Below are 21652 nucleotides of genomic sequence, written 5' to 3'. Positions count from 1 at the left end.
GGTAACTACCACAGAGTTTAACAACCACCTTCTGCAATCACTCAGTTTGCATTGTCCTTCTCTCCACTCCCACACAGCCGTTTCTGTGTCATCAAGTCTGAAAGCTCTTCAGATCAGAAAATGAACCTTGGTGTATGTACAGCACCTGGCGCCCTGATTCTGCTGTGATGTTACATAACAACTTTGCACTTCAGAGCACGCTTAGCTTTTATTCCTTTTAAGCACTCTATCATTACAGCACATCTTCAGCAAGATCTTCACCCTTTATTGTTCTGGGCCAAAACGAAACTGTCATCATCTTTTCTGCCATACTTCACCCCCCTACATCTCCTGCCTTAACAGCCTTTCTTTTCAATTTTTTACTCTCACAAGTTTGTCCCCAAGCATCCTTCCCCTCAAAGCAAACTCTAATTCAATGAATCATCTTCAAAATTGTGCCTTTTCTTTTCTAATGTACTAAAGCCGCTGACAAAGGGTTGCATATGTAAGTCATGGTATAGTCCTGCACCTCCTCTCTGCCAGTCTCAATGCTGCTCCTCAGTTTTGATTTCTTTTACACTTTTCATCTCTTCTTCGTAGCACACTTTCAGCAAACCTGGGACTATCTCACCCTACAACTTTGTGGGTATGAAAAAAACTACAAAACAATTTTAAGGGAAATGGCTTAGGGGAAAAAGAACCCCACCACATACAGCTTGCTAAGTCTATCACCATTTACATGGATTAGCAGCCTGTCTTTTTCGCAAGCTCAGTCCAAATTCCCAGCCTGCCAGATAATAAATCAACTTTTTGCTTCAGTCTTACAGTCACTGGGAATCTGCATAGTTTTAGGTCAAGCATTTATACCCTTTTTATGATTCCAAAGTTTCTTACCTTGTCATTTAGTTACTGAACTGTGAGTTTTCATTGACTTTCTAACCATTGTGGCAAGAACTGTGAGTAGCTGTGCAAGATTTAAAACCTCACTGAGCAGAGGAGCAAAATCAGACTGCAGTAATTTTTAGTATATATTGGGGTGGAACTGTGACCCTATGGAAGCCAATGGAAGTTCTGCCACCATTTCACTGGGGTTAGCTTTCTTCCCTGTCATTTCTTGTGTTGGGGTGACTACGTATTGCAAGCTCTCTATTTTATACCTTGGAAATAAGATGGCTCAGAATGCTTGGAAATAGTTTATTTTACCATTCTATTTTCCTTTTTATCCCCCCCATCCTGGTTAAATATTTTACATACAGTCAATTGCTGTACCTAAATAGCAATTCTTCTTGTGGTTCTGCATGATCCTTCCTCTCCTGCTTGTCAGCTTAATTTCTTCTGCTGTGGCATGGAGTGTGTAATAGCAAATCTAGCACTCAAATTCTTCTGTTTCTTAATTATCTCTGCCCTGTCAGCTATATCAGTGAAAACAAGTTGGCATTAGAGAATTCAGACACAAGTAAACATTGTGATAATATAGAGTCCTGCATTACTGTCATTATGGAAAAAGCTGTTTCAGGGAGGCTTAAAAAATTAAATAAACCCAGCATTTCTAAATGGCTAAAAACCTAAGGATATCTAAATTATTCTTCAATATCTTAATCATCTGGGAGAATCATGATCTTATATAATGGCCATCTTAAATGAAAGGTTTGCTGCTCTGCACGGTTACCACTTCATTTCTAATTGTGAATTAAAGTATAATTTAGGGTGGCTGAATGCCAACTTGACTAGAAAAATTTAGACAGTAACTCTGGTTGAAAGAAGGGGGGAAAAAGCAGTTAGATTTCTTTAAGTAATAGAAAATCACTCACCAAGCTGTACTTTAAAACAAAACACTAGAGCTTTAACTCAACAAACTGACTTGAATTAAACCACAGAAAAAAGTGCTTGCACTGTAAATCTTACAGGGCAGAAGTGATGGTAGGTTATCATTCTGTTTATTAGCATGCACTTTGGAGAGTTCAGGGCAAGTACGGATACGCATTCATTCCATTTTATGCTGCACATTACAGAAAACACATTCCTGATAAATAATTCATAAATGCATTGTCTGAAATTTCAGATTCCAAAAATACAACACTGTTTTCAACTTTATGGTTGCTTGGTCTTCAAAACAGAAACAGACAATTGGATGGATGGACTTCACAAACCTGATAAGAACCCATCAGTCCAAATTACACTCCAGAGGTAAATGCAAATATCTCCCAGCCTCTGATCCCTGGAAGCAAGACCATGATGACAGACACCGTGCTTGTGCTAGCAGCACAAGCTGCTGTAGGGAACAGGCAGAAAAAGAGAAAGGGCAGAAGTAACCACATAGTGAGGTGTGGTGGGGAGCTAGTAAGTTGAAATTGGGTAGAAACCCAAACGAATTTAAATTTAAGGTATATCAACAGTCAAAATACAAAGACTGAATATAGCTTGTCTTTCAAAAAGACAAGCTTTAGACCATGCTTTAGACCAGACTGCACTAGAAACGAGCTCTGCTTTTTGTTCTCACCTTTTAACTAGTATCACTTTGTCTATGACATAGCAACTCGCATCACCTTTATGTCAGCTATGCTGGCATGAGGGAGGTGAATAGGTTCTTGCACTTCATCTTAGGTCTATTTCCTGCAGGGAGCAGAGTGACCACAACACACAAAAGAAACTGAAGTATGCTTCATAGGCTGGAGTGCTTAGGGTTTATATACACAGTGATTTCTGTATCTTGCTGACATTATATATGTAGCTTATACTCAGTTGGTTTTTTATCTTCATACCATGCTCAGAAGCCTGACATCAGATAGCAACTGCTTTTCAGCCGGATTTGCATTCACTTGCACTGTTCTGCTCACCTCCCAGTGACAGGCACACACAGTTTTGGGTACCTTATTTAGAGAAACATTTGGTGCCCAGCAACTAACAGAACAACAGCCCATGTTCTCCCTATGCACCAGCTCTTTATATGAACTAATTCCCTCCAATTTGCCTGAGAACAAACATTGCAACTGAGCTCAAATACTTGGCATCCCAACGCACTGACTGCTTGGGTGCAGACCATATGTGAGGAAACAACGCTCCCATAAAAATTGTATTCCAATACCCAACTGCTGTAAAACTTCTCACTCAGTGCTCCAGCATGGAAAGACTGGGACTATCTGTCACTCTGTTCCATTTCCAGGTGTGCTGAACTCTCTGGGGTAATATTTAAATCAGCTGAGATTTCATACATCAAAGATGAGGATACATAATTCAAGAGGAGCCACTGAGATAAAACAGTAGCTGTAAAAAATACGGCGTGTTGGCGGTGCCTGGTTTAGCATGTCAAAGAGGGGCCACTGCTGGCGAGGAGCCGCACGCCGCCGGCACCAGAGCAGGTCGTGTGGCAGAGCAGGCACAGCCTCCGTCAGCTTCACAGGGACACAGCCACCGAGCAGGTCTGGCACTGTGCAAGTACTGGGTTGCAAGGCACCCTACAGAAAAAAACAGCAGTGAGGCACGGAGCACGAGGCACTCAGGCCCGGTGTCCCTTGGCTATAGTCATCACACGCTAACAACCTCTTTCAAAAACTTTACACAGGTGGTAGGTGTCCCACTGAGATAAATTACCTACTTTCAGCTGCTGAACAGATGGGCAGGGAAGTGAAATTTTAGTTTGTTCATTCCCAGCAGTAACTAGCAAAGATGATCTCGGCTGCTGCAGGATTACTTTTCGATAACCACACACCTGCGAACAGTCCATGATTCTGTTAGAAACTACATAAGGTCATTAATACACTACAAAATAAGGCAGGGCTCTTAACAGCTGAAGAAACTGATGCTAAGTCTCTTATTCCCATATTCTTCAGAATATACTTTAGGCTGAGTGAGGCCAGAAAGTGTACAGAGAGAGACCTCAACAGGCAGGAGAAATGGGCTCACAAACATCTCACAACCTGCAACAATAGGAAATGCCTGGTCCGATGTCGCATTCATATTTTCTGAAAAATCCCTTTGCTCAGGATGTTTCTCCTGGGATGCTGACAAGCCTCAGAGTAAAAGGAAAACAACATTATCTCATTTGCTTCTCCTGTGTTTTGCTGCTTTGGAATGTGGTTGGAGATTGTTTATCCAACAAGTGGTTGTTTCACTGGTTTCATGTGAATTGTTTTGATTTATTGGCCAACCAGTCCCAAGCTGTGTTGGGACTCTGGAGAGAGTAACGAGTTTTATTATTATCTTTTTAGCCCTCTGTAAGTGTCCTTTCTGTATTCTTTAGTACAGTATAGTTTAGTATTCTTCAGTATAATATAGTATCATGAAATAACAAATTAGCCTTCTGAGAACATGGAGTCAGATTCATCATTTCTTCCTGCCACAGGGGCACCCTGCAAATACAATAGTCCTGTACTTGGGGAGTAATAACCCCAGGCACCAGCACATGGCAGGTTTGTCTGGCTGAAGGGAAACTTTGCAGAAGGATCTGGATACTTGTTGTCCTGGTACACAAAAACCAGAACAGAACAGAGCAGTTCTGGCCTTTGCTGGCTTCCTGAACAGAAGCCAGCAAAGGCCAGACTGCTGGAAGGTCGAGGGAGTTGATCTTCCCCCTCAATTCAGCACCAGTGGGACACAGCTGGAGTGCTATGCCCTGTGCTGGACTCTGCAATGTTAGAGACATGGACTCAATGAAGATGATTAAGGCTTTGATGTATCTGATACAAAAGTAAAATGTGAGAAAGCTGGGACTGTTCAACCTGGAGCAAATGCAGCTCAGGGTAACCTCACCAATGGGTATAAATACTTGATATGGCAAGGAAAGAAGCTGGAACCAGGGTCTTCTCTGGAGTGCTCAGTGAAAGGACAAGAGGTAATGGGCAAAAATTGAAATACAGGAAATTCCATTCAAATGGAAGTGAAAAAGCTTTCTTGCTGGGTGGTTGAACATTGGTACAGACTACCCAAAGAGGTTGTTCATCAACACAGACCAAAGGGCAAAGACTGACTACCAAGGACTGGATGCTGACCTACCACCCATGCAGTGCAGGCATCATACAAACAGGGAAGTTTAAAATACCAATCAATGTCTGCAAACCAGGATTCTCCAGAAAAAAATCAAAACATGAACCAAGGACTTCTGCCCAGAAAAGTCTGCAACTCATGAAAACCAGGATTATGGGAAACCTGATGATATATTTGAACAAGTCACTTCAACAAGTAACAACTTATACTTCACCAAGTCACTTATAACTATTCACATGGAAATGTATCACAGTGTAGCCCGAACTCTGTACATATTTTTTTATTATTTTTTAAGAAGATGGTCATAGCCACACTGTAAAAAATCTTAACAAGAATAGTTTTAGTATCTTCCCTTTAAGCTTGCAAATATTTTTCTGGCAGAAGTCCTGAGCTAACTTTACAGCAAGATCTCTCAAAGGAAACAGAACTTTAAAAAAAAAAAAGCCTCAAAAAATACACTACAAAATGAATGTGACCCAGGGACTTACCCTTCTATGCAACAACACGATCAGAGTGCACAGAGACAGTGAAGTCCGCAGGGCGTGAAATTAAAATTTTCACACAGATACAATGAAGTAATGATACAATGTTACAACCTTGGCACAAAAATCTTCTGGTTTGAGTAAAGTCAATGTCATGTGATGTTACGGTTTGTGCACTGGTAGAAATAGTCTGCTGCTAAAAAGTTCATAACAAAACAGAAGAGGCAAAAGCAAGAAAATTGTACAACTAATTACAACAGACCTGTACATTCTAGTGATCCAGACATCACTGAAGATGCTCATCACAGTCGAAGCAGGCTGTCAGTGCAGGCTGAGTTAAGAAAACACACTTATCTTTCATGTCTAGAAATCTAGATGCTGAGAGGCCATTAGGAGATAAGAAAAAGATCGGCAAGGAAGAGGGAGGGAGAAAACAACTCTCTTATGAGGTCAGTTTGTTCCCTACAAATGAGGTAGATGTACAGGTTCAAAATTCCAAGCATATGGATAAGAACAGGGATGCACAGAGCAATTAACAGAGTCAAGCAGAAGCTGGGATGAGCAGCAGCTGGAGCACTGTTAAAGTCCTTCTAGGAATTGCTTCACCTGCTACAGTAAAAATAAAAGACTGTGCTGGAAGAACACTGGCTCCTAAGCAAGGACAAGGTCATCAGAACAAGTGAGGAGCTTGAAAAATTCTGGGCAGAACAGGCACAGGGGCACAGACACTTTAGAAGACTGTGCCACACCACAGTGGTCACCTGCAAAGCAAGCAACCTTTGTACTGCAGATACACCAACACAGTCCCACAGGGATTCACCAGATACTCAGCAGGGAGCAGGATGCCCTATTTCTAAGAGTAAGGAAAAGTCTCTCATAAATCATAATGCTGCTTGTACATTAGGATGCTTCACAGAGACCCAACAGACTGACAGACATGCATGTATTTTATAAAATATATTTACATGCCTGAATTCTGTGGGGGAAGAATCAGAATTCTGTAATACTGCTCATTTCAAACCACAATTTTGTGATCACAGGCGCAGAAGTTAATGCATGCAAGAACTATTGGCAATGTATTTCCAGTAACCCTTTTGGAAACATAACAGAGAAAATCAGTCTAACAGTGCAAAGGTCATTCCTTACAAGACAAGTTTCTCATCCTACTGATCCAAGACGGTACACACAGAGAAACATACAGCCAAATGTGACTTAATAAAACTTCAAGTCTTCAGCTTATTAATTTTTTTTTTTTAATTTTTCTCATTTCATTCCAGTGATTTCATTAGGTTAGACTTCTTCATCTTTATTATAAAATAATCAGAACTGAAATGTTTCAATAAACCCAATTTCTGTTTTAAGTAGTAAAAGATGATTCAATGCAGATGAAGCAAAAACGAAAGTTAAAAGTACAATGGCATTAGAGGCTTTGAGAATATACTTTAAAAGATGTTAAATACATAAATTATATATTAGTACTCTAGAATGTCTTTGATTGTTTTTTACATAAAAAAAAAGAACTGTATGAACATTTTTTTTCCACAGAATAATAGAATAGTTTGGGTCAGAACAGACTTTTAAAGGTCATCCAGTCCAATCCCTTGTAATAAGCAGGGACATCTTAAACTAGCGAATTTTCACTATGTTCTCCAGCAGTATGGAACAAAGCAAAATACTTCAAAACTTACAGGTGGGAAGAAACAAAGGTGAAAAACAACACTTAAGTCACCACCATTAAAACAGAAAGTGCTAACTTAGTACAGGGCAGAAACAAAGATACAATATCATTCTCAGTAAAAGTTTTAGATTTCCATCGATTTCCAAATTATTTCCCTCCCAACACACTCAGACTAAAAGAAATAATTTGTTTTTTCCCCCCTCAGAGGGCCACAAACAAACACAACATGTTTTTGTTACCATCCCAAAAACAACACAAAACAGATCCAAATTAACTAACATGGTCCCAAGTTACTGGGGAGCTAGAAACATGTTGCATGGAGAAATTTAAATATTAAATATAATCAGTATCTACAATTAAATAAATGGTGAGAAAAAAAATCCAGCAAGATACTGTTTTCCTTCTTGATTATCTAAACGTTGAAGAGATAGTTTCAGTGCTCTGGTCACAGCCCATCACAAAGCCAGACTTAACAATGATCAATAGCATGTGTTTTTGCAAAGGAAATGTGGCCTAGGAAGAGAAAAAAGTCACACCTGCAGTAGAAACTGGTGCCCTCAGCATGAACCAAGATCTGTAAACAGAGACCATAACATCACTCTCTGTTTCCTTCAACTCTGTATTAGAAAGCGAAAGACATGTTACCTGTTTCAGGGCTCCCCAAAGCAAAGCCGACAAAATAAAAACAAATTCAGTTCAGCAGTTCAAAGTTCAACATTCTTTACACTGAAACAACACTATTACTTTCCCTAAACAAATGTGGAAGATACCTTGGCTCTTTCATTACTCTACCCTAGAAAAATCAGGGCCCAAATCTTGTGTTATGATGTCCTACTGAACTCATGACAGATATGCAACATGGTAAGATTAAGACACAAGCCCAGATATTGGGATTTTCCCACTCAGAAATGTCTCAACAAGAATGATAAGAGATAATAGTTATTTAAAAACAGATAACTATTTAAAAATTATTATTATTATAATACATATATTAAGAATGACTTTTAAAAGCTTTATGAATTAGAAGAAATGACAATAACAATCTTGAAATATGTGACATTTAGAAACACAATAATGATAAAAGGTCCGGAAACAAGCTCATTGCTGGTTTCTGTCTTTATTTTCATCATCTGAATGTGCCATCTCACAACTCTTTCTGATGCCCATCAGTTTTTCCAGTAGACAGGACAATAAAGAATTGTTCCCTACTCATTTTCTCCAGAATTTATAAAATTCTGATAGTATCCTAAACTTAGCCACCTCTTTTCCAAGCTGAAGAGTCCAAGTTGTACTGTTCATTCCATAAAATCTCTCTCACATCTGGGAGGAATCCATTGAACTACCCAGATGTGTCAACCAACACACAGTAACCACTATTGAGCAAAAATTTGCTACAGCAGTCTTTCACTTCAGAAGTGGAAACAACAGAAAAATGAGAAAGCTTGTTAAAAATAATAGTCATACTAGGGCTCCAAAAATGGAGATTCAACGTATGGAGAACTAATTCAGAGGGATGAAAAGAAACCTTACCAGGTAAAATGAAATAGTAAACTGTCATCCACTCCAGTATAAATGAAGAAAATGGAACAAACTGCTAGCTCAAGGGAAGGCAAAAAAAATACCACAAACTCACGACAAAAAAAAAGCCACAAAATCAAACCCCACAAAGAATTCCAGCCAAAGACTAATGGCTACTCTGCTGAAAGCATTAGGTCCAATAACAAACCCCAGTTTTAAGTATATAAAGTACAGAAAGTTTAAGTTAAAGCTAGAAGGAAATGAAGTTACAAAAGGAACACGATGATAAAGCTACAGCAGAAAAACTCCACGAGATGAAGATACATTCACCATGTGGGAACTTATGAAGTTTCTGAAGCTACAGAGGAAATGGTGGAAGACCTGTTTGAAGCTGAAATGTCTTGCAAATAAATTGCAGAACTAATAAACATAAATGAACAATAATGAATTGCTGGGATCAGTTGGTACTCACTTAAACTTCTAAAGGAGTTCAAGTATGAAACAGTTGAACTATTAACTGTAGCTTGTAACTAACTGCCTAAAACTGCTTCTATTCTGAGCAAATGCAGGACTTTTTTTTTTTAAGTAATCTGGAAAGATGCAGAAATCTACAAATGAAGCAGTCTAACATTTAGAACAAGCAGATTGATAGAAATTATCTGAGGCATTAATAAACTCAACATATTGGCAGAGACTAAATATAAAGTCTTCATTCACTGGAGACCTCTACAAGATTAATAAGATTATTATGCATCCAAACAAGAAAAATATAGTTTATATAGTCTATCTAGAGTTCCAAAAGTCCTTCAGCAAATCTATTACCAAAGACTTAAAAGCTGACATAAACTAAGAGAAAAATCCATTAATGTATAGATAACTGGCTAAAACTCAGGAAATTAAGAGAAAACATTAAAACTGGTCTGCTATAAAGTGGCCAGAGAGGTCACCAGTGGAGCTCACAGAAATTTGTGAGGGCCTGAACTCTTTAATGCATTCACAAGTGGCCTAGAGAAAGGACATATAAGGAAGATACATTTGCTGACAATACTACACTATCCATGGTAGCTCAAAAAAAAGCTAAATGAGTTTTATAGAGGCAGAAAACTAGAATATCACAAAGGCTTAAAAAGTGTATTAAAAACTGGAAATGGGGCAAATCATACACTACAAAGCAAGAACTGGCTACTGTCCTTAAGTGACACAGAGGCAGGAATGTATTTGTGAAGCAGGAAACTCATCAGCTGGAAATAACTATCGAATATCTGACAGAGCTGTGTCTGCCCGCTGAGACCATCCCCTGGTGCACAGCTCATGGGCAGGGATGGGACAACAGTGGTGCCAGGCCCTGCTCAGACCAAAAATCACTGCAGTACCACAGTCCCCGAGTTTGAGTTACAGGGTGTCACATCAGTTCAAAACAGGACTCTCCAAAGCAGCCAAATTCCATCACCATGATTTTTACTGAACATGTTACTACATCACAAGCTCATGTACTGCTGAAATAAATGCTGCATGTTCAGAATCAGGCATATACACACCCTGTCCATGGTGGAGGGCTTTACATCTTTGATGCCTAAGCCCTTCAATTCATAGTGCAAGCATTAAAAGTACATTAATAATCAGGGCACTGACCATGCAGCACAGAGGTTAACCCTGCATTTGCCTCCAATCCATAATGAAAATATGAATGACAAACAACTTATTTTTAGTTCTACATATTCAGCTAGAAGAGGGATAAGGTGTCAGTGTGTGTTACTCCAAGCTTATTTTACAGCTCACAGGACAACAGGTATGACCAAAAGGATATTTAGGTGGTTCTAAAATAAAATAGTGAGGGTAACTAGCTCAGTTGTCTCCAGATGAACAAGACAAATTCCACCCTAACTATACCATCATCACAGTTAAACATCACTACCGCATGGACCAGCCAAGCATGAAGATGTGCTAGGGCAAGATCCTGCCCTAAGGAGTTTACAGCCTGAAAGGCCCAGGAAAGTGAAGGACCAAAGAAAAAGGGAATTATTATTAAGCATAAGCAATATGGTGGAATGATGGAAGAGACATCTTTTGGGACAAAGGCTTCTTAAAGTGAGATGCAATTATCCTGTATATATTATTCATAAATTCCTCCCATCTCAAAAATAAAACAAATCTCAAAAAAACAGGAGGAAATGTCTCAGATGAGAAGATAAATTACTAGAGTACTAGGAACAGAACAGTTGCTTAGAGAACAATGAAGACAGGAAACAAGACTGATATTACCTTGCAAAGCACTGTAGAAATTGCCATCACGGAAGTTCTAAATAAGTTTTTAGAAGTACAAGGCACAACACTCAAGGTATCAGTGCAGGAAAAAGAGACTTTTTTTTTTTTTTTTGACAAAGGAGTAGAGGAAAATACAGAAGAACCTCAAAACATTTTGAGGCTGTTTTCATTGCTGTGATTACAAATGCAAACAGGAACCACATTCAATGAACCAACGTTTGCTTAAGATACAGTGTGGTATTTGAGAACCTGCAAATGTGCATAGGGAAAAATTGTAAAAAATAGTAATTAAAATAACAATGAAAATGATGCAAAGAGTTCGCTCAGTTTCATAACATGATTTGTACTCTATTTTCCTCTGCTTATTATTACTTTCAAACTACAGTCAAGTTATTGTCATACCACTGAATGATGGAAACCTTGCCAACTACTTCAAAACTGACATGTTTTCTGTTGCACTGAGCATTCCCAGAAGACATTTCCCCTCATTTTAATACAAAATCCTGTCAGATCTATGGGGCTGAAAAAAAAAAAATGTGTAAAGGATATGTAGCTGTAATAGACCTCCCCCAACTAGTCGAGTTTGGAATAAAAGACGATCAAAAAAGACTCAAAGATCCAGTGCTAGATTAATGCAAATATCTGCTTGTTTGCAAGTGTACTTTTTGATTAAACTGGCATACATCAAGTACAATTAGAAGGGTTATTTATAACTAAGAAATACATAATTCTGCATTTTAATGAGGGTGACAATTACAGCCAACAGTTGGTAATTAACATTAATCCTTTTGCACTGCAAATCAGGATTTCCCAATATGATTTTCATTGTCTGCAATGGACACACTGAAACTGTTATTGCAAAGTAGCTATTAGGTGGGCTGCTTTGACACAAATAGGTGTTCCTGTTACACACAGTAAAGAAAGAAACCAATGATGTGTTAAATTTGATAACCTCAGATGTAAATACAGAATGTCACTTCAAAATTTACTTGATGTCTACAACACAAAATACAATCAAGGTTTATCATTTTCATGGCTGAACCCAATTCCAAGTTTCCCAAGAGCCAGGCTTCACAGGTGAAATCTGATTTCAACACAAGCTTGAAATCTCCCATTGTTAAATTTGGTTTAGATCCCAGCCCTGGGTTCACATCTGCATTTCCCCCCTGAGACTTCAAAGCTTGTAGTGGTTGTAACCAAACAGAGCAGATAAGGAGGAGCATTTGCCCAGTCAGTATCAGTTTCCACAGCAGAACTCTGGAGCAACTACTAAAGACAGGAATAATCACCAGTGAAGGATTTGCAACTGCAGCAAAACCTTATTGCAAATTCTTTCCTTAAGCAGGTTATCAAAAAAATTTTGGTTCACAAACCCACTGAATTTTAAATCTCAATCTTCCTAAATTGCTTTAACATATTTCTATTCCTTGAGTAAAACTTTCTCTGAAAATAAGTTCCATGTCTATAGCAAATGCTGAACTTATTAAACACTTCTCTTTCTAATATCAGTAATCTTCAAAGAGATGATGTAGATTTGCTATGTGTGTCTTTGCAAAAGAGAAGGTATTTCTGATTTAGCCTCTCAGCTGTTGTCTTTTCAAAGAGAAGCAATAGAAAACTCTTTTCATACTGGTCTTTAATAGGAAAAGAGACCTAGCCCAAATCCTATTTGAGGCAAAGATCACAATGCAGCCAGCAAATGAAGCCTCTAGAAGACTGCAGAGGTGTTCAACACCTGGGTCAGGCAACTGGAGGGGGATCAGTGTCAGGTACAGGTAAACGAGAAGATAGAAAAGGAGAACTGTGAGCAGTAAGCCAAGAAACCTACAACACACTTCTTACCAAGAGCTGTAAAATACACATTTATTTTGTAAGTATGAGATAGATGGGTTATTTCTACATATAGAGGTGCCCAACTAAAATCAAGATAAGTGATATTAATGTCCTATGGTCAGTATTATTGAACCTCGAAAGCAATAAAGTATGAGTCGATAAATATTACATTTGCAACATAGTTAACATTCTTCTACTGTCTCTGGCACTTATTACACATTGTAACCGCAAGTCTACAATACATTATTCATATTTGGGGTGTCACTGAGTGATGGATTGCTGTAAGAGAGGCTGTCCTTTAAATAAATCAACAAATAAAAATGCAAATGTTAACATTTTCAGCCACAACTTTTTCCATCTTGAATGGGGAATGAAAATTTCACATTATATCGACAGCCAGCAGAGAGAACAATTAACAACCTACACTGTGAATAAGAGAGATTAATTTACCAATGTCTGGTTTTATCACTTGCATATGGAACTACATTGGACTTTTTGCACTGCTGGCTTTCTCAGGGAGTAGGCAAAACTTGTGTCTCCCACCACTTCCAGAAACTAACTCACCACCCTACTCCAAACACATTTTTAATCTCTTTAAATGTTCCTAAGTTAAATATGGAATGAAACTTTTCTGCTCCTTTTGAATCTTGAGTGGTGTCTGATCCTAAGGGTAAAAAAACAATCCTATTTCTTTGGCAGTGCTTCCTTAGATTCTACAGTCTAAGGAACTTCAGAAATCGTCTTAAGTTGATATCCATGTTTAAGCATCCAAAATGCAAAGATATTAAAATCAACTACCACATAAGTAAGACAAAAGCTTGAATCTCATCACTGTCATATTTCCTAACACTCAGCACAACAGATCTACTTTAGACAATTCCAGTGTGCATTATCAAGTATACAATTCTGCACATTGTATTTTACATCAGATATTAATTTGCTTAAAAGTCCCTGAGTACACATTCACCTGAGATGTGCTGGGCAATTGGGTAAATAGTTTTGTTTTTAAAATGTCCCTAAACACAAATTTACACAATACAATCTGTTTATAAGAACTCCAACAGGCCACTGTAGTCTAACAGATAGTAATACAGCTCAAATACAGCATTCATACTGCAAGAACTTCTAAATCACTTCTTTTATTGGCTACAAGAAACTTCCCTCCAAGACAATGCATTCAGCAAGTATGAAAGCTTTGATCTAAAACTGCAACCAAAACCCACAGACTTAATGCTGAAATCCCTGACTATCACACAGTCCCTAATTTACCTAACTGTTCTTGAATTTGCTTTGACCAAAGTGAAAAACACTACAGGAGAATTATCTGTTTCCATGGTGAGCAGAACAAACTTTGCCTGTGTCTTTTTAAGTGCTTAATTTCTGCAGTGTTATAGGATTTACCGTGCCAAACTCAATGCTACGTGGGGAGAGCCTGACAATTGCAACAGGGCTGTAATCAAATTAAATGGTATTTCAGAACGTACAATTTATAACTTCCCTTTTTTTTTATTCCCCCAGAAATATCTGAATACTTTAATTTAGTGCAGTTTCACTTCTGTATGCAATACAACATTTGTTTTGCTGAAATCAGTACCTGAGTATAGCTAAGTTAAGATCTAGTTTCTGTAAAACTTTCATTACCAAATGAAAGCATCAATATTCAATATCATAAAGCCAGTACTTCCCCTGTGCAGCTCCCCTCCATTTCAGCAGAAACACAGACTCTCTTCTAGGCAAACACCAATTATGAAAAAATGTAACTGGTCACCAAAAAGGTAACATTTAACACAATCAGAGTAACCATGCTTTAGGAACAAACCCACTCTTCCAAGTTTTCCCATCTTGCCTGTGAATTTTTTTTTTCCCCAAATATATTGGCTTTGGTCTAGATGAATAAGCACATGCAGTAGAAGAGCTTTCCAGACCTGCTGTGAACATAATTTCAAGGGCCTCATGCAGGTGTAGACACTTGGCTTAAGAACACTGAATAACCAAATTTGCAGTGTTTGGCCATGTTATGGAAGGCAGAGATAGGCAAGCACAGAAGCCTGACAGGTAAACAAATTCACTAATAGCCCAGCCCCAAATGCCAGATAAGAAAATGTTGGGGTTTTCTTTTTCTTTCACAGATATCACTGAAATCACCCTGTGCATACCCATTTTGCAAGGCTGGTCCTTCTAAAGGTCTAGCACTAAGGCTCCCGAGGTTTGCATCCACCTTTTGGGGACACTTATTTCTTGTTCATGTTGTTCATGACATGATTCATTCTGAGACAGAGAAGGAAGCAGGACTGCAGCAATTCTTTCTCAAGCAGGAGGTAGCTGTAACACATTGAAGCCACCAGTTGAGCCCTGCCAAGGCAGGCTATCATGCCAACACATCTTCTACCTGCCATGCCTGCTTGCCCAGCCAGCCCTCCCCAGAAGCTGTGCTAGCACCCTGATGCCTCTTGCTGCCAGGGAGCTTCTGTCGCTTTCCAACACCTTCTCTCTGGCAGGCTTTGCATTGCTGCTGCTGCCGGGTGCCAGGGTTTGTGCTAGTTAAAGCTGGCACAAACACGAGTTGAATCTAGTCCTATAAATTTAAATAGTCAAAAGTAATTAGGTTTACATGTACTGCTGAATAAATAAATTTGCTCTTAGGCTAGGGCTTTGTGTTGCAAGTTTCAGATCTGTGCCAACTGTTGTGGTTAAGCTGTTAACCCCCCCAAATCACAGATCATAATGAACATGCTGACAAACCCTAACTTTAGTGGCACAAAAGCAGCAATAATTCTCAATATTGATTAATTTAGTTAGTTAAACCTGCAGTCTAAGCTTATAACCATTCAGTGATAAATTGAGACTGACCTGCTGCCCAAGCAGGTTTTTTGATGAAGGATAGAATCAGCTTTAGGTTTCCCCAGAAATACTTGTCCATTTGCCATTTTTAATTAGACAAGGCCAGGAATAAGGGAAAGCACAATATGGCTGTTTAACCTAGTTAATAATACCTACAGCACCAATGGTGAGAAAGAAAGGGAGAAAGCATGGGAGAAAGTGCCCAGAAATACAGGATTTTTCATCAACTGGTAAAATAATTCTTTAAAGCTGACAGCTAATCAGACTCCTTTTACTGATCACTTTACCTGGTATGATTTCTAACAGCATATTTCAACAAATATTTTACTCCCCTCTGTGGAAAAGAATAGACCATCAGTCCTCTTGAATAAAATTTCTTTTTCTGAGCAGTCTTCATACGATGTGCATAATTATATCTACTCCTCAGTGCTTGAATGGAATCTCAACCTATCACTATTAGACAGTATCAAGCAGTATCTTTACACACACTTTATCTGCTATGCCTGCCTTGCAAAGGTAACCACTGCTTCTAAGAGAAATGGTTAGGCAACCTTGTGGTTTCTGTTAGTTTAAACATACAGCTACTTGTGGGAAACAGCCCAATCTAACTAAGTTTTTAAATTCTCCAAGAACTATCATCCCTTCCATCAGAAGAAAAAAAAAAAGTGTTTCCATAACAAGTAAGTACAAATTTGTCAATATTGATAGTGGTTTTTCACCTATTATATATCACAAGTTCTCTCAGAAGATAGAAATAAAAACGCCAGCTGCTGCCAAGAATACAGGGATGATATCAAGCATACATTTTCCAAGTCCACTGGGCCAAGAGAAGATTAAATCTGATTCTAGCCCTCTCATCCTCCAAGAAACATTTAACTCTTCCCATGAACAGTTGCGCATTCCCATTATGCCACTGTACTGTTATCTAACTAGTGGTATAAAATATTGCAAGTTCATATTTCAATCTGCTTTTTTGTTGCTTAACTGAAGATTTTATTATGAGAAAATGTGGGACATAATAAAGAAAAGCAGGGATGGTATGCTGTTCTTCTAGGCAGTCACCACTAGAAATGCAATCCTGCCTAAAGAAGGCAAGTTGTTTTCAGACCTTAAAGCGTAACAACAATGCTGCTTTCAGTTTTTCATTGGAACAGAAGTGATAATGCTGCTTTTCCAGTGCATTTAGTGCAGACATATAGTATAATCAGGAATTGCTGACTTAATGTGATTTTGTTGCTTGTCATTAAACATAAAATAACTCTCATACAAAACATTTTAAAATAAATGCCATTTGATAAAAATGGGAGCGGGGGAGGAGGCGGGCAAATGGCGAGGGATTAAAATCTTCAAGCGAATGTAAAACCTAACAGGGTTAACACTGTCCATTAAAATTATTTAGAAAGGTATTTAATGTGTCAGGACTTGGAACATAAAATACTTTCTGTTCAAAATCTAAGTAAAATTAAAATGTTAGAACTTGGCATATTCTTGTTTTTTTTATTCTAACACACAACTTAAGGCTTACTATAAATGTCAAAAGGATACGGCAGGTTTTCGTTTATATTATTCAGCTTGTGCTAATATGAAACATCATAGAAATTCAGTCACTTTTCTGCATCTGGGAGAATTTGATGGTTGTGTTTGCAGAATCTTAAACCAGAGATTACCCAGCAGCTTACCGTGAAGGGTCATGCTGAATCGGTGATACGGCTGTGGCTGCAGGCACTCTGCTGCTGCCCATCAACCCAGGAGATACGGCTGCTTCCTTCCTAAGTCCTGAAGTTGTCCCTGTGGAATGAAGTGAAGACAAACCAAGCATCAGAAGCTAGAGATTTCGGAATAGATGTTTGTCATCTCAAGTCTGCCTTACTACAGAACATTGGGACAAAAAACTGAAACAGTTTTTGAGTGAGAAATACAGAGAAATGACAGAGAGCTCATCAGTTGATAGTACTGTGCACAGCATCCTTTTCAGGACCATGCAGAATCAAATCTGTAGAATAAGACACACTCTCCAGCCTCCATCCTACTGCCCAGAGCTTGACTGGCTTGCATGGTTATTATTCCTTAAGTGGCCCACAGGATTCAGCTTGTTTCACAGATGCAGTTCTCTTTACATGCTTTAAGATGTTAGTTCTCCAAGTGTAAATATCACTTCAATAGTATTTTCATTTAAATAAAATATAACTGAGAATCCATTCCTTCTTCCCACCTTGAAATAACTCTTGAATTACAAAATAATCTATGTTTAAAGGTGAAGTTTAGAGGTCATGTAGTTAATCCTCCATTCAAACAGCATCAACAGGTTTCAGACACTTATCACATTAGGTCTCACTGGTAGAACCTCCCTGGGAAACTCCTCTGGTCCCATTGTTTGACCAGCCTCATAGTCAAAAATGTTTCCTGTATAGCTAATCAGAATTTTCTGAGTTGTGACTTTTCCCTGATGTCTCTTGTGTGGCTGATTATGACTTCCATGAAGGCTCATTCCCTTTTCTCTACACCTTCTCCTAAGGTAGCTGAAGCAAGAAGCAAGATCCATGCTAAGTCATCTCTTCTTACACCTGAATGCACCCAGTCTTCTCAGCCTCTTGCTTCAGCCCCATGGCTGACCTGGCTGCCTCTGCCAGACTTCCTACAGTTTGTCAGTGCTGTCTGTGCACTGTGGAGTCCCAGAATGGACACAGCATTATGGACACAGCCTCACTGAGCTAACTGGGGGGAAGTGTCATTTCAGCACTCTGATGACCACAGTTGTGTGATTATGGCCCAGTAAGAGGTCCAGTTACTCCATCACACAGGCACATCACTGACTTGCTGCTCTTCAGCAGGACACCCCATTCTTTTCTGGCAAAACTGCTTTCAGGGTTTTTTCAGTGTCAGTTCAACCCAGCTGAAGGACATTGGCATTTCCCTTTGCTGAACCTAAAACATGTTCTGTCAAATCATTTTCCCAGCCTGTTAGGGTCCCTTGAATACTGTGCCCTGTTCTCCAGCACACTGACTGCTTCCCCAAGCCTGCAAACTTGCTGACAGTGCATCCTGTCCTGCTGCCCAGGCTGTTGCTGTTAAGCAGCTAACCACTATGAACTAGCTGCCAGCTGGACTGAAGACAACCCTTGAAGGCTGGTGGTTCAGCCAACTTTTCATTTGCTCACCTGAGAATTGAGCTTCATTGATCAGATTTAGTAAGACAAATAGCATACAGGTAAATAAGGGGTAAAGGGGAATAGGAAAATTAGTAGCTATCTGATCTACCACACAAAAAACCTGTGGATCTGGGCTTTTTTAAATCTAGCCTAATTAGTTGTGTGCAACTGACATCACTTAACTAGAGTTAGTATGGGGAAAACTAAACATATCAGCAAAAACTGAAATCAAACCAGTGTTTAGCTCCTTATGTAACTCTGTGATGACCAAGAATTTCTCAGCTCTGTGAACAGAAGCATCATCTATCAGCCATTCTGAAACATGAAGCAACATAAAATTGTCATTCCAGCTTCAGTGTAAAATGTTCAAGGAATTATTTAAAACAATGCATTGATCTAAAATTTATAGAAATATATAATACAATTCAATAAATCCACATTTTAAGATGTATTTTAGAGAGACTAATAAAAAAATACATTATTACCCTGCTATAATAAACTGTGTTTCAGAACCTTGCAGTAACAAAATCTTGCCTAAAAAGAGTTAATTATCACTGAAGGAAGTCTGGAAATATCATGGGGATATATGCTGATTGTGTGTCCCTGGTAACTTGATAGTGTGCCAATTCATGATGAGAAGAGTGGGTACGCATATAAAGACTGGAAGTCTTTTGCTTAGAGTTTCGACTTTACGATTGAATAAGAGATATTTAGAAATCATTTCACATGACAGTGGAATGAGGCAGCTGGACTTTAAGAAACTAATACCAAAGTAATAAAAACCTTGTTAACATGGGAGAAAATATTCATTTGCTAATACAAGACAAGGCTGGCATACTACATCCACAGAAAATGAGATGTATCTCTGCAAAAAAAGACAATATATGGACTCAGAAGTGGCCAACACAGCCTCAAGGGGACTGTTCAAATACCAAAGTCTGAAAATATTGCCAAAGCTAGAAAGAGAAAACAAGCAAAGGAACTCAGCAGGAATTTACTGAGGCTGTTAGGCTGCACAGACATAAAGCAGAGGCATAAAGAAATCCCAAGTAAATGTATATTAAACAAAAAAAAGTTAAAAAATACATCTTAGAAAAGGCATGCAAGTCTTTTGAGGAAAAAGAAACACTCAGGAACAAGCAAATATATAAAGATGATTAAATCAATAACATTCCCAAAAATGTCCAAGCTACTACTAATTTTAAAATACATTATGAGAGAAAAATAAAGGAAGGGAAAATTGGCAAGTAGAGGATAATGAAGACCCTGTTGATGTATAATACCTGTCTATATAAAGCTGATGAAAAGAAACTACCAGGGGAAAAAAAAAAAGATACAAAGTCTTTAGTCTGAAGGATATATATTTCAGGGCTAAAGGGAATTAGTTAATGAATTTATGAAGTGACTGGTAATTATTTATGAAAAGTCATAGAGAACTGGGGTGATACAAATGACAGCAAATTAATTAGATTGCAGGTGTTAGAAGACAGTATGAGACTGGAGACATTGCAGATGATCTAGAGAAGCAAGAAATGTGGAAAAAGAATAGACACATTTAGCCCTGGACGAAAGAAAAAGCTCTTCCATAGTGTGGTAATTTAAATCCTGACACCAATGGAAAGAACCTGGAACAGCAAAGAATCACAAAAAAAACCCCTAGATATAGGCTTGCAAGTCAAGCTAACCCTAAAGCAATTATAAATGTCTCCTAAATGGTAATGTTAAGAGTACTATTTTCAATTTGGCTAACTTGGTACAAGAATGATTTAAAGTAGATTAAAAAATCATTTGAGAAAACTCACATAGCTATATATTTCTGCTTGAAAAACAGACAACTAAAACATTATGAAAGTGGGGAAATACAGCAGTCTGTATTTGAGAAGTATAAACATTAAGAATGAAGAAACATGGATGCAGCTGGTTCAAGCAGCAATGGAATGAAAGTAAGCAATGGGAAATCTAGGTTGATAATCATAAAAGAAATCTTTATGACTTGAATAATGGTAATATTCATAAGACTTAACATTTATATAGTACTTCACATCTTCAAAGCACTTCACTAATATTAACTAATTGCTCTATTCAATTGTAGGGAAGAGTCTTCCCTCAAGGGAAGAAGTTCCAGATCCTGAATCCCTAAGAAGCTACATCAGAAAAGCTACTGAAAAACAAACACTATCTAGAGAAATCAGCCCCTGGAAAAGTACAGGGCTAAAATGAGCTGAAATAATTTTCCTTCTCTGGCTTCTTCATATGAAAAAGGAAAGTGTGTAGACTATACAGCATCATGCAGACATTATGTCCAACAAGAAGAAGCAAAGGGGAAAATAGTCCTTTCTTTTGTTTCAATGCAGAGGTACTTCAGGAAGTGTTGATAAAGACGAATACTTTAAAGAGAAATGTAGAGAATTGCCCAATATTGCACAGTGCAATGGATGTAAGTTTCCCAGCCCCACAACAAAATTTTCAAGAGCAGAAAGGAAGAGAAACACACATTTCTGTACTCCAGCACTTTTTAACTAGACAAGTTGTTAGATTTTAGTACACATTGACATAGCTGGTGGTGACACCAATAAAAACAATTTACTGCTGAAAGGATCTAAGACTTCAGGATTGCTTAACTGCTTAAAGTTTTGCTGGTAATACTAAAAAAGTTTGACCACAAGACACAAACACTTGCTAAAGCACAGGAATAAAAACTAAGGAGCAAGCAGAAACAGAAGACAAAATCAACAGTGAGGGAATAAAAAATTATTTCCTAAGTTGATCCAGTAAGCTTCTACCCTGAAAAGAGAGCAGAAGTGACCCTTTCCACTCCACAAGGTAAAGGGACCATGTTAGCAATGCTCTTTTACCCGTTACTAACCATTGTCTGGGAGAAGGAAAAGTGTACTTGTTAGGAAATCACCCTTTTCAAACCCACT

At 38.3% G+C, this 21652-nt stretch overlaps 1 protein-coding gene across 3 annotated transcripts in view; it reads right to left on the bottom strand.

Moving 5' to 3' along the window:
* The window catches only part of KIAA1328 (KIAA1328 ortholog), a 174073-nt gene that overhangs the window by 12918 nt on the left and 139503 nt on the right, over positions 1-21652 (bottom strand). For all 3 annotated transcript variants that reach the window (XM_041422071.1, XM_041422072.1, XM_041422073.1), the window contains one exon: positions 17259-17367. In XM_041422071.1, the coding sequence (XP_041278005.1) occupies positions 17259-17367 (109 nt within the window). The remainder of the gene's footprint in view (positions 1-17258; positions 17368-21652) is intronic.

This window comes from Onychostruthus taczanowskii, unplaced genomic scaffold (genome assembly GCF_017590055.1).
Source record: "Onychostruthus taczanowskii isolate IOZ18803 unplaced genomic scaffold, ASM1759005v1 scaffold70, whole genome shotgun sequence".
In the NCBI taxonomy this organism is placed as follows: Eukaryota; Metazoa; Chordata; class Aves; order Passeriformes; family Passeridae; genus Onychostruthus; species Onychostruthus taczanowskii.
The sequence above is the reverse complement of the archived record's forward strand: the minus strand, read 5'-3'. Positions and strand labels throughout refer to the sequence as shown.